Source organism: Hermetia illucens, chromosome 2 (genome assembly GCF_905115235.1).
Source record: "Hermetia illucens chromosome 2, iHerIll2.2.curated.20191125, whole genome shotgun sequence".
In the NCBI taxonomy this organism is placed as follows: Eukaryota; Metazoa; Arthropoda; class Insecta; order Diptera; family Stratiomyidae; genus Hermetia; species Hermetia illucens.
In genome coordinates this window covers 33000518-33013809 of record NC_051850.1, presented here as the reverse complement: position 1 = coordinate 33013809, position 13292 = coordinate 33000518, and the positions used below count along the sequence as shown (strand labels likewise).

The 13292-nt window shown below is 43.1% G+C and overlaps 1 protein-coding gene across 6 annotated transcripts in view; it reads right to left on the bottom strand.

Moving 5' to 3' along the window:
* LOC119650063 (SOX domain-containing protein dichaete) overlaps positions 1-13292 on the bottom strand; it is a 167155-nt gene that overhangs the window by 45725 nt on the left and 108138 nt on the right. For all 6 annotated transcript variants that reach the window (XR_005249231.1, XM_038052558.1, XM_038052556.1 and 3 more), the window contains 2 exons: positions 1274-1340; positions 1008-1135 (listed from right to left, as the gene is read on the bottom strand). Coding sequence is in view for 5 of the 6 variants with exons in the window: in XM_038052558.1 (XP_037908486.1) it covers positions 1008-1135; positions 1274-1340 (195 nt within the window). In the remaining variant the exon portion in view is untranslated. The remainder of the gene's footprint in view (positions 1-1007; positions 1136-1273; positions 1341-13292) is intronic.

Genomic DNA, 13292 nt, shown 5'->3' with positions numbered 1-13292 from the left:
CAACAACAATGCCCGATTATACAATGAGCTGAAAGGAACGCTCCGCCATCAAAGCACCTTTCTTTCCCCCATAAATGTATTTACTCTAATTTTCATTTGAATTGAATGAAAGAGAGAATAACTAATTAAAGGACATAAAAACCGCAAAAGTTCCTAATTACCATACCATAGACATATTAATGTAGGTATTCTGGCTGACGAGGGTGGGTAGAATGGGCTAATGGCGGTTGTAGGGCACAACGAACTACTTTCCTGATCTTACCACTGCTTCCACTACCCTCCCCCTCTGCTTGTATAACATATTTGTGTATTTCGAAACTGTCGGCGGCCATGATTAATGGTAAAAATTTTCGTAAGTTTTCTCTGCATTTTCCTAACAACTTCCGTGACACATTCTGACGACAAATCTTTTCTTGAACAGTAGTCAGCAGCTCGGTGTCGTTGCCGCCCCTGTACACTTACTAGATGAGAGAATCTACATAATGTAGGCTTTCAGTTCTACAGTTTTTCCGTATCCCCTACCGGAACTTGGCATACACAAGTAGTGGAGCGAAGTAAGAGGGAGGAAACTTTTCAGGAGGTGGAGTACGGTAGCGGGAAGCGGAAAACTAGAACACAAGGTATAAGAATCAACTACGGAACTTGGATATTTGTTTTGAAACAAATTACTATGTAACACGGAAGCATGATTCCGTCAACCTACATATTACAGAATGAAACAATGGCGCGGGACGTTCGCTCGGTTCTGTGGCAGACCTTAAAATTTTCTTGGAGTTCCTTGTGCTTCACATTCCGCAGGGATTAGATCCGAGGCAGCAGTTGTGCTTTATTTTCATGTGTACTATATGTTGGAGTAAGCCATAAAGCGTATGAATATTACGAGAATCTTGTAGATATTGTGCGCATAGAATGCTTGGAATATATCTTAATGTATTCTACTATTTAACACTGGTCTGGTGTTTGTTAGGATGCTTGTAAGGATATTCATCGGAAAGAATGATACGTACCCGCTCTTAAAGCCTCAACTGGCACAGAAGGATATGGCATAGGATAAGGGTATCCGTCACGTCTTAGTGCTTTTGGCTTTCTCCTGGGACGATATTTGTAGTCCGGGTGCTCTTTCATGTGCAGTGCCCTAGAAATTTCATAAAAAATTTTGGAATAATAACGGTTTTCTGAAGGGTGGAGAAAAACGAATCTGTGGGCAACAAAGCGGACTATCTGTGTTCTAAGCGCTTTTACAAGGTGTTTCCTAGAAACATAACCTACGTACCTTAATCGTTTAGCTTCATCAATAAATGGACGTTTTTCATCTTCTGTTAATAGCTTCCATTCGGCACCTGTAAAATAAAAGTAATTTTCTTTAAAGAATTTGTAAGTAGGAAGGAGTGATTCTCTTGGGCCCAGAGTTTTCTTGGGGATCCGGAATATAGACTAAAAGAATTAGAATAGTAACATAGAAGAGCAGGACTGTCCTTATATATTTCTGGTTCAAGAGCCATGGGTTCGTTTTAGCAGAATCTGTGGTATTGGATCAGTCAAGGGGACCAGGATCTTCTTCGATGAAAGATCCTCGAGACCGAAGGCTTGCGTTCTGATGTCAAAATTGTTAGAGGCAGCTATGCTGAGACAATTTTGTTTCCAGGACCTTGTTGCGGTCAACTTACAATATTAGGTTAATGGTAAGAGGTGAAACGTTATAGTTGCCTCTGTCTACTTACCCTATGATTCTTTGTGCCCTTCGCCGACGCAAGAACTAAGGGATCTGATAGTGTATGCGGAATCAAGTGGCTTTGAACTTTTAATAGGTTGTGATGCGGATGCTCAGCATATTTGTTGGGGCAGTAGCAAATCCTAGAGGAGAGAAGCTGTCTGATTTTATCACTTTAGCTGGTCTGATGACTGCGAACGTACGGTGCGCCCCTACATTCGTGGGGCCAAGAAAAAGTCAAGCAATTGACCTAACAATCTGCACTTCACAGTTGTTAGAGTTGATTAGAAACTGGCGAGTGCTAGATGAAGTCTCACTCTCAGATTACCGTTACTTAGAATTTAGTCTAACTATTACAGACGAACAGCCTGTAATACAAAACGGAATCCTAGAAAAACAGATTAGATAAAGTTCAATGAACTTCTTGGCGACAAAGCTGAGTTCCCTAGATGACCAAGGACTTCTTTGGCGATAGAAGATCAGTTGAAAACTCGGAATCGCACACTTTTCGAGTGCCTTGAAGAGGCTTGTCCTATTTCCCGAGCCCAGCGTGGTAAAACGGTTGCATGGTGGAACCGAGAACAGCAGAGACTCAGGAAATCAACCAGACGATTTCTAAATCGTGATTGCAAAAGCAATGAAGATGAAGACTGGCTAAACTTCCGGAACTCACAGCGTGAATATAAGAGGCTCGTAAAACGTTCGAAGCGAGATCTTTTAGAGCATACTTTGAGGAGCTGGAAGGTGAAAGGGAGACTCCCAGGTTGTGCAGAGTCCTGAATAGATTAGGAGGCCAAGTTGGACTCTCTTAGAAAACCGGATGGTACTTTCACGAACTCCAGAGTTGAGTCTATATAGACTCTCTTGGAAATACACCACCCGGGAGAACAGGTCTCAGAAGTGGGGAAGAAAAGAATTGGTGGTTTCTGCAAACCCTTCAACACGAAGGTGCAAGGTGAATTGAGACACTGCGAGAGCGGTTGTTACCAATGAATAAGCCAGAGCTGCTATACTATCATTTGAACATTTCAAAGCACCTGGTGTGAATGCATCTACCCAGCGATGCTAAATGAGGGTATAGACCACTTAGAGCAACTTCTAAGAAATATTTTTCGATGATGTCTTGCTCTGGGGTACGTGCCTTCCTCTTCGCAGAAGGTGAAGGGAGTCTTCATGCCAAAGCCTAGGAAAGCTGACTATTCTAATCTAAAGGACTTCAGGCAAATCAGCTTAACATCATTTTCGCTTATGAGGATGACGTGGCTGTTGGTCGAGATCTCGAAATGGTGTGTAGAAATACACAGCGCGCTGTTGATTTGATTGAAAGTTGGTGTTTTTCAGTAAATCCAAATAAAACCACAATGGTATTATTTACGAAAAGGAGGAAACTGAATGGTCTCTGCCTTCCAGAGATTAGCGGTACAACCCTTCAACGCTTCGATCTGGGAGTTATTCTAGACAAGAAGCTTCTTTGGAACAAACATGTAGAGGTGATAATGAGAGCTCGTCTCACAGCTTATGGGCTGTGTAGGAGGACCTTTGCTTCGACATGGAGACTTAGGCCTCAGGTAGTAATGTGGATATATGTTGCTATCATTAGGCCGATGTTCGTTTATGCATCCGTAGTGTGATAGGTTAAGACGAAACAGAAGAGTTTTCGTTCTAAACTAGCCACATTGCAAAGAACTGTGTTTTTGGGTATCACCGGTGCCATGAGCACTACATCCGGCGCAGATCTGAATGTATTGCTCAATTTGCAGCTCTTGGATTTGTTTATTCAGAGCACTGCAATGGGAGCAGCTCATAGACTAATTCGATTAGATCTATGGGAAAACAATGGACGTGGGGGGGCACAAAGCATTGGAAAAGTTATTGGGAGAACTGAATCTAGTTTTCGCAATGCCTTCCGGTTTTCAGACATACATCTGTTTGGTAGAAGATATGATGTTATCTTGAAAGGGAGAGAAAACTGGGACGAACGAGAAGAATTCGTGTCAGGATATACTGACGTCTTTTACACCGGTCGGGCTCAAAGACAGAAAATGGTTTTGGAGCAGGAGTCTACCTCTCGAATGAAAACGAGAAATGGACTTTTCCTTTGGGACAATACACAACGGTGTTTCTGGCTGAAGTGTATTCGATCCTAAGCCAACGGAAACAACCTGGATGATTGCCGAGCGGCTGAAAGGCCGGCGCATCGCAATCTGTACTGATAGTGAAGCTGCATTAAGGGCATTGAGTAGTACTTTAGTCACTTCAAAAATCGTTCAGGAATATAGAAACCGATTGAATTCTGTTTCTAGATTCAATACGATGGATTTATTCTGGGTACCTGGTCATTGCGATGTACAGGGAAATAAAATCGCGGATGCCTTAGCAAAAGAGGCTTCAACTTTCCCCATGCCCGAACCGGAATCAGCAATTGGGGTGTCGGTAACATTGGCTGATTCTGCTATCAAAAACTGGGAACGAGTGTCCCATAATGACATGTGGCGAAGCCTTAATGCTGCTAGACAGACCAAACTCTTCCTGACAGAACCAAACAAACATACTGCAAAGTTTATCCTGTCAAAAAGCAGGAAGACTTGCAGAAGTATTCTAGGCACTCTGACTGGCCATAATTTACTAGCTGGGCATATGTTCAGAATAGGAATTATCCAAGATGATATGTGTCCATCCTGCAATGAGGAAGCGGAATCCCCCCACTTACGGACGCATCAGACATCAGATTTTTGGTGACGATGTGCTTCAATTGCAGCCGGTAGCTGAGAGAGAGAGAGAGAGCATTGAATTTTGCAAAAAGAAACAAAGGAAGAATTTATGGGATAAAGGGTATATTGCCAAACTCATATAGTACGCTGGAAACCACCAAGTTCCCAGAACTGAGATCGGTGTTAGTCACAGACCACTTCTGAAGTGAACACTACAGAAATCTTTGTAAAGACGTGTGGATCACCGACAATGCATATGTACAACTGCTATACTCCAAGTCAATTGTTATGCATTCTACCATCTCACGCTCTTGATCGCTGATGACCGACTAGATATAGCAGTACAAAGGAGAAGTAGACAAAAATATAACAAGAAAACTAAGTGACAAATGCCATGAAAATCATAACGTGGAACGCAACGCAAATGGCCTTCAACCCCTTCAAAAGTAAAACCCAAGGAAGTGCAATTGAGTGTTAGGTTCAGCGCAGTCGGGCATTGACTTGGTCAACGAAAGAGATAAAAGGGAGGTTCAGTTGTTGGACTAACATTCGATGGCGCTGTCCTGGTGCCTATTTTAGCACTTTTATGACCATTCCCATTACGATTATCATGTAATTTTTTACTAGCAAGGAAGGTAGGAAGCTAAGCTCTTGACCTAGGAGCCGGATCCTGACAGACTTCCAACTCCAAGATTCCGGTTCAGGTTAAGGAGCATCACAATTGTTTAATGCTACGCACCAACGGCGGCTTCCGAAGTAATGGAGAAGGATGCTCTCTAGGATGAATCAAACGTAGTTCAATTGAGGCTTCCTAAAGGTGACATTGTGATCGCAATGGGTGATTTGAATGCCAAGGTGGGATCGACATTGTACGAGCAGTCAGATCGACCGCTTCACGATTAGCAGTCGATTTGGGAGCTGTCTATTGGATGTGGAAAACAACAGACGCGCGAACATCGCTAACAGGGATCACCATCTGATGGATGCTTATGTTCACTTGGGTGTTGCGTCCGCCACTTCTCGTAGGGTTGGCCAGCTGAGACAGCCTAAGTTCAACATCGACTGTATGATCCAGCTTTCGCTCGATTGTGGAAGAACTATCTTACTGATCGGATGGCACATATACTGAGTAACCCGTCTGAGAACATTGATGAGAATTGGGTCGATATAAAAAATACGTTTTCCTCGGGTGCTCGTGGTCGTCGGCCACGTCCCGAAAGAGCGTCATAAGATCTGGTTGACTGCGGAATTGTGGAAGCGGATCAATGAACGGAAGTGATGGCGAGCGAGACGCGCTGGAATTGCGATATCGACAGAAATGCAGGAAAGGTCAGTATAGTGCACACCGTAACAAGAAAGAAATTCTTGTTGAGGATCCAAAAAGAATTTGCTATTGCACTAGTCAAGGAAGCAGAAGATGCCGCAGATTTTAGAAGTGTATATCGCATCACGAAAGAACTTGGATGTGGTCGCGAAACTTTTGATGGTCCTGTGAATGATGTCAATGGTCGCTTTCACATTCATGATGATGAACAACTGAAAAGAGTGGAAAGAACGCCTCATTGTGCTTCTTAACTGTATCATATCCTCCCTTGTGAATGAAATGGCTAGTCACTGTAACATGTGGAAAGGGACTGTTCCCTAAAGCAGAAGACAAATCATTTCGGCCATCCATGCACTCAAACGGAGCAAAGCCGCTGGACTTGACGGTCTCCCTCAGAATTATGCCACTTCCACTCATATGGAAATCTTGGGAAACCGAGACCTTTTCCAGTAACTGAAAGAAGGAGATGATCGTTAAGATCCCAAGAAAGGGGACCCGTATTGAGTGTGACAATTTGAGGGGTACCTGCTTGCTCCTTGCCGTCGCAAAGACAATAGCTAAAATCCTTTTGAAACGTATCAAAGAACACATCGAAAGTTTGGTCACTAGAGAGTAGCCTGGTTGCCGTTCTGGATCCTCCTGCACTGAGCACACCAACACTCCACGGATCATCTTGGAACAGTGCGCGAAGTTTTCATTTTTGCTAGACCTGCTCTTTATCGATTTCGAGAAAGCTTTGGATAGTGTGAACAGTAAGTGTATCTTGGATGATCTACGCAGGAGAGGCATTCTGGAGAAATTAATGGATATTATCAGAGCGATACAAGCGAACAATTTTCAGATCCAAAGCGGAGTCCACCAGAATTGCATTTTGTCAGCGATATTGTTTCTTCTTGTTATCGGTCGCGTTCTTCATGTTGCTTTGTCATGGACCTTGGCCAAATGGCTCTGGATTTGGAAAGAGAGGGAAGTAGAGTTGAACTGAAGATAAACACCTATTAAACCACGGTGTTCAGTCTAACCGGTCATCGCACTCTCCCTATCTGCATTAATGGTCAGAGTATCGAAAGCGTTGATCAATTTGTATATCTAGGAAGTGTGGTTTCTGCCGACAGTGGCACCGAATTGGATGTTTTCCGACGCATTAACAACTGCAGATCCGCTCTCGCTACGCTGTCCAAAATCTGGACATATAGTTATATTTAATACTAAGATCAAGTTGAGACTGTGTTCTTGTGTTCTTTCTGTGTTGCTATAGGGGAGTAGCACATTGAAAGCCAATCCCATTTTAAGTTTTATAAAAATAGTTACTTTGTTTACTATAGTTATTTTTAAGTCAAACTATTGAAAGGAAAAGTTTCTAGTTTAACTACAGATTTTATTTAAGGATAGCAGATGCAACATGTATCTTTCTTCAGTGCTGGTTTTGTAATAATTTATTTCATTTAACTCTATAGCCCTATATACCCCAACCTATTAAACTACAAACCCAGAATTGATAGACCAGTAGCTTCCCCCAAACTACAATTTTTATTTTTCAATGTAGATATATATTTCTGGAGCAACTTACCCCCTTTATCAGCACAAAGCCCCAAAATAATTAAACAGGGTAGCGTCAGGCTGTTGGACACTGATGTGGGCAACTGATCATCTAGCTTATTCCAAGTAATTAGTGTAATTGAAGAGGTATTACAATTTCCGAAAAATTCATTTAATACTAGTTATCACCTTAATTGTTTTAATAGGTTAGGGTATATAAGGCTATAGAGTAAGTGAAATAAATTATTACAAAACCAGTACTGAAAAAGAACGCATGTTGTGTCCGAAAGCTCCAAGCTTTCGTGAACACCTATCTGCGTCGTATAATCGGAGTACCCAGGCCTAATACTATCTGAAACGAAGAACTTAGTCGGCGCACAGACCTGGCGGCCATAGACGATGTGATAGGAGGACGTAAGTGGCAGTGGATAGGCCAGAGATTGAGAGGGGCCGACAAATGCAATGCGACTACCACATGCAGTGGAACCCATTCTCCCAAGCTGACCGACAAGAGAGTTGCCCGAAGGGACGAGTGGGAGCGTCTCGGGAGGTCGTGTGATGGAGCTGACTGGCATTTCTGGTAACCGCAAATGTTGGCGCGTGGATGTGGTTGACGTGCTGTCCCCCGTCAAGGGGCGAATGGCAACCATATACATATATATATATATAGGGAGGTAGTGTATAAACCTACAAAGAAAAAATGGAAGGAAGGGCAACGCTACGCTGGTTAACGAAAGGGATGGTCCAGCAAAGGTGTGGGTAAATAAATTATGTGGATAGCGAACGCTCTCTATTGAACAAAATGTAAATTAATTCTATAATGATGTACATCTCCTTCTGGTGGAATAGTGAACTCTCTAACCTTCACCCAAATTGCTTCTGGGCCGAACAATTGCTCAGAGGGTGATAGGTAAGACTTATTAAGAAGGAACGAACGAACCTATAACAAGCGTGAAGAAGTGTCAAATTAGTTATTTAGCCAAGGAAGGAGACTTTCGAAAGGAATATACTCAGAGGGGTTGTGATAGCTTTAAACATATCACGTACATTGATTTCATCATCATTCGGGGGTTGTTACTTCATTAATCTCGATTATCCTAAGAAACTTGGCAGATAATACTACTGTTCGCAGTAATCACAGAAGAGCTATTGGAAATTTATAGTAAGATGTGGGGAAGCAAGACTCCGCTCCTAGATAGAAAACCTAATAAAGCGTTTAAACTTGCTGTACAACCAAAGCTGGATACGTTTGGTAAGTTATGCGTTCCTAGCTTTTGTGGACCTGGCGAAGCTTATATGGTTATTATAGTTATAGAGAATAATGCTGAGAAAACAACCATCATGACACCATTTGGCCTGTTCGAATCACCCTATACTTACGACTTATGCATTGCGCAATGCAGTACGGACATACCAACGCCTGGTCGAAGAGGTAACCCGGGGACATTTTTGCCATCCGTACATGGACGATATTGAGAAGAATTGTTATCAATATGGCAACATGTGCTTTCGACGTACCTGGAGCACTCTTTCTTGGCCATCTGGTCAACGAGGACGGTGTTGGCTCATTCAACGGCCTTCTCATCGGTATCATCCAAGGGAAAGTCTTCTCTGCACTCCTGAAGTTGAAGCGGCTTTTCAGAAGGGAAAAGATAATCTCGCTCAAGCCACCACTTGCGTTGGTCATGGACAGCTCTGATTTCAGCGCTGGCACAGCTCTTCAACAGAAAGTTAACGGAGGAGGAAACGCTAGACTTTTTTTCAAAGGAATTTAGCCCTGCAGTGACTTCTACTGAGAGCTGCTCACTGCCTCCTTGACTGTCTGCCTCTTTGACTTTAGACACATGTTCGAAGGACACGACTTCGACAAAGCTTCACCACACCAGGCTCGAGTCATGCCCTTCATCGCCCTGCTGTGGAGGACAACATCGTGACCGATGCATTATCTCGCATCGACGAAATGTCAAAATCATTCGACTAAGAAGTGGTTAAACGAGCATGACCTGATGACGAGGAATCTTCACTCCAGCTGAAGAAAATCGATATTCCAGGCGAGGATGCTTGAATATACGGCAATATTTTCACGCAAACTGCTCGACCATACCTTCCTTCAGTTTTCAAGCGGCCGGCGATAAGCGGCCTACAATAAGCGATCAATAGGCTTATCTCTTCCAGGCATCAAGGCGACTGTACAGCAAACGTCATGTCGTCAAAGGTACGATCCAAATGGCGTGCGATTGTCGTTTTCTATCTTCAGCCGCTTGGAGAAGACTTTCGACGGACAGCGAACGGAGGCGCCCACTGTGACCCGCCGTAAAAATATTTTATTTTACAAGCAACACGCGTCGCTTTAATTCTGCCCGTCTCAGTGGGAACACGAGCTCGAATCAAACGAATCAAAGCATCGTATATGTTGTCTCCCAACATCTCCAAATATTATTGACATCAGAAATTAACAATGATGATCCAGCGAAAACATCTCAATTAATCCCAGCATCACTTATTGTTTCCTCTACCCCCTGAATTTCCAAAGGTTAAATATTTAGGACCCTTTTGAACTATCTCAAATATAATAATCCTTGAAATATTAGACCTGAAATACTTGTAATAATTAAGAACTTCTATAACAATAGAATCCGGACTATACCGAAATGGCTTTGAATTTTTGAGATTTGGTCCACCCATGCTTACAGCAAGGATGTTTCCTTTTATTTGATGCAGGAAAATATTAGAAGGGTAGAGAACATGCAGCACAATATATCAATGAGGCTTAAACTTTTTTTCTTTCAAGGAACACTTGTTGGTTTAGAATGAAATAATTAATTCAAAGGTATTTGGGTGGTTTGAACACTGCAACTTTTTGATACGCGAAAATAATCCCATTATTCTTTAAAATAAGAGAATATTTTCCGCTTTTCATTAAAGTCTTACAGGACTATGAATTTTGAGTAAATTTTAGCAAAATAAAAATTTCAAAATCAATTTCCCATGCGAATCATATGAGAACACTCCCAACCCACCCCCGAGACATCCGTCAGATTTTCATATTTCCTTTCAATCCATACGCATACACATTAATACATAGCCTAGAGAAATGTGTGATTCGACATATTTGTTTTCGTTACTCTCGTAATAATCGGACATATGGTTCGTTTGCTAACACCAGTTCAGAACAAACACTGAAAAGGGAGATTCCCCCACTGTAAGAGGGTTGAAATAATACTTTCATTCTATTTCCCAATGAATACAGAACGAATTTAAGTTAGCTTTTGTTCGATGTGTTTGCAATTTACATTGGTGTTTTTATGAAAGTATAATTGAGATGATTTGAAAAAGGGTGGGTTGGATTGACGTAGACAATGATATTTATATCATTGAATTTGAAGCAATTCGATGAGAAGGAGTATTTATTGCTCAATTAAACTTAAAGTTAGATTTAATCTGAACAGGCCCAGGTCTAAGATGACAAGCATGCGTAGAACTAGATTAAATATTCTTCGATTAGCAAGAGCTAAAGATCATCCCTTTCGTCTGCTAATGTGACAAACTAAATGAATATTCTATTAACAGCACATCCAAAGGTACATCACGTTACTATGAAGAATTAATAGTAGTAAATTTCTACATTTCACGGAAGATTTATTAGTAAAAGGTAAAAAGCATGTAACTAGCTCTGAAGCAAAGTATTGCTAGTTTTAGGAAAGTGGCGCCCAATGTGGGTCAGAAACATTAGGTCATACATATAAGAGATTCAGAAATTTAACCAATTCTGGCAGCAAAACCTACCTAGCAGAGCTAGGCTTATATATATATTAGGCGGATGCGGAAGCCTGGAAGAAAGTGGAACCGAGGGGAAGAAATTATCGGAGGAAGATAAGACCGGAGGTGATTATCATTTTCAAACGCGGTGAAGGGTCATATGCCGACATTCTCAGGAGAGTGAAGGCAGACCCCGAACTCACCAACTTGGGAGACAATGTCAGTCTCATCAGACGGTCCCAGAAGGGATACTTAATGTTCGAGCTTAAGAATTCCAAGAATGTAAGCGCGGACAAATTCTCGAGTCAAATTGGAAAGTCGTTAGGACAAGAAGCCGACATAAGGGCTAGCAGGCTGGAGATCACTGTTGTCAGCAAAGATATAGATGACATCACGACGAAGGAGGAGGTTTGCGAAGGATTGGAGAAGCAGTTCGATGTTACCGGACTATAAGAGTCAGCGGTGGAAACCCTGAGGAAAGCCTACGGTGGGACACAAACCTTCTACCCGTAGATATAGCACTCAAACTGTTAGCAGCAGGGAAAATGAGAATGGGCTGGGTTATGCGTTGTTTTAGGGAACAGGTGGCGTGGAAGCGGTGCTCAGATGCCTTGGCTTCGGTCACATTGCGAAGGCATGCACTAGTCCAAATGACAGGTCAAAGCAATGCAGGAGATGCGGAGTGGAAGGCCAAATCAAAGGGAAGGAGGGTGTGGATCATTGGCACATTGCAGGCAGTAGCAGGTGCCCGGAATATAGGAGAGCCCGTAAACCAAATCGCAGATGAGGTTGATATAAGTCAACCTCAACCACTGCTAGGCGACGCAGGATCTACTCTCGCAAACCATCCGCGAGAAAAATATCGATGTGGCCATAATAGGTGAGCATATTGAAACCACGGTGGTAGCATTTGGGTCAAAAGACCAAACGTGCCAAGCAGCGCTATGGGCTTGTGGAGAACAACTCTTCGAGGGAATAATGGAGCACCCGGGGGAGGGTTTCATCAGAGCGAAGGTGAAAGGCGTCCACATCTATAGCTGGTATGCTTCTTCTAGCGCTACATTCGCCGAGTATGAGCAGATGCTTGCCGCCTTGGTTTCGGATGCAAGACCATAATAGCAGGCGATTGTAATGCGTGGGCTCTTGAATGGGGCAGCCGGGCAACTAATGTAAGGGAACGTGTTCTCTGCGAAGCATTCGCGGAGTTAGACGTGGTACTGGCAAATGTTGGGGCCTCGTACACCTTCCGGGTAAGTGGTCTGGGGTCAAAGAAATTTCAAGTTTGCTAGCCGCATGATGGGGCACACAGATCGTAGAAATGCGGCAAAGTCGGAGTCGCATGATCTCTGGCAACGCAGATGGGACGAGTCTATGAAGAGTCGGTGGACGCACAGACTCATTCCCAACATTAGGGTATGGCCTGAGCGGTACCATAGGGAGATCAACGACGACATTACCCAGTTCCTCACGGGACACGGTGGTTGCTACAGGCAGTATCTGCACCGAATTGGGTTGGATGATTCTCCTCTCCCTTTATTGCCCCAGATAGGGTGGCATACCGGACCATCTAGAGCATGTGATGTTTCACTGTCCAAGATTTGTAATGAAGAGGAGGAGCTTAAACCAGGTGCTGGGCAGGAGCGTAAGTCCGGAGAACTTAGTTGCGGAGATGGTGAGGTCCGAGGAGAACTGGCTTACGGTTTCCTCCGCAATCGTGAAAATACAGGAGGAGTTGCTGAAGGAGCAAAGAGGAGAAGGACGAGTGCCTAAGGGCAAACCTACCCCGCGAAGTAATACCTAAATGGTGGTCACGCCGGGCCGGGGTTCGAGAGACCGGGGATGATTTTTTTAGTGGGTGCGAATCCCACACTCGCCCCCTGTAGCTCTGGGGTTTGGGCGACGGAGCGGGGCGGATGTGTCTTCCTAAAAATTTTCAACCTCCGTGCACGAACAAAAAAAAACTTATATATTAGTCACTTGCAGTGGCCAGTGCAACAAGTATTCGTTGCCAAGTATATAATCCCGTTTTGTGAAGTACAATCCTCCATCCTTTTTATTTTAGCACCCTTGAGGACTTACATCTCAGAATTGACTGCTTACCAGAAGACTGTAGTTTTATTTTTTGATTCTATTGCTTCGGGTGAATCCCTACAGAAAAACTGTTCAAGGTAGTAAATTGTGAAGTGCTCTCGAATATAACTCATATGTCTTTTGTATTGGTTCTACTGTATATTCATATTGACATTAT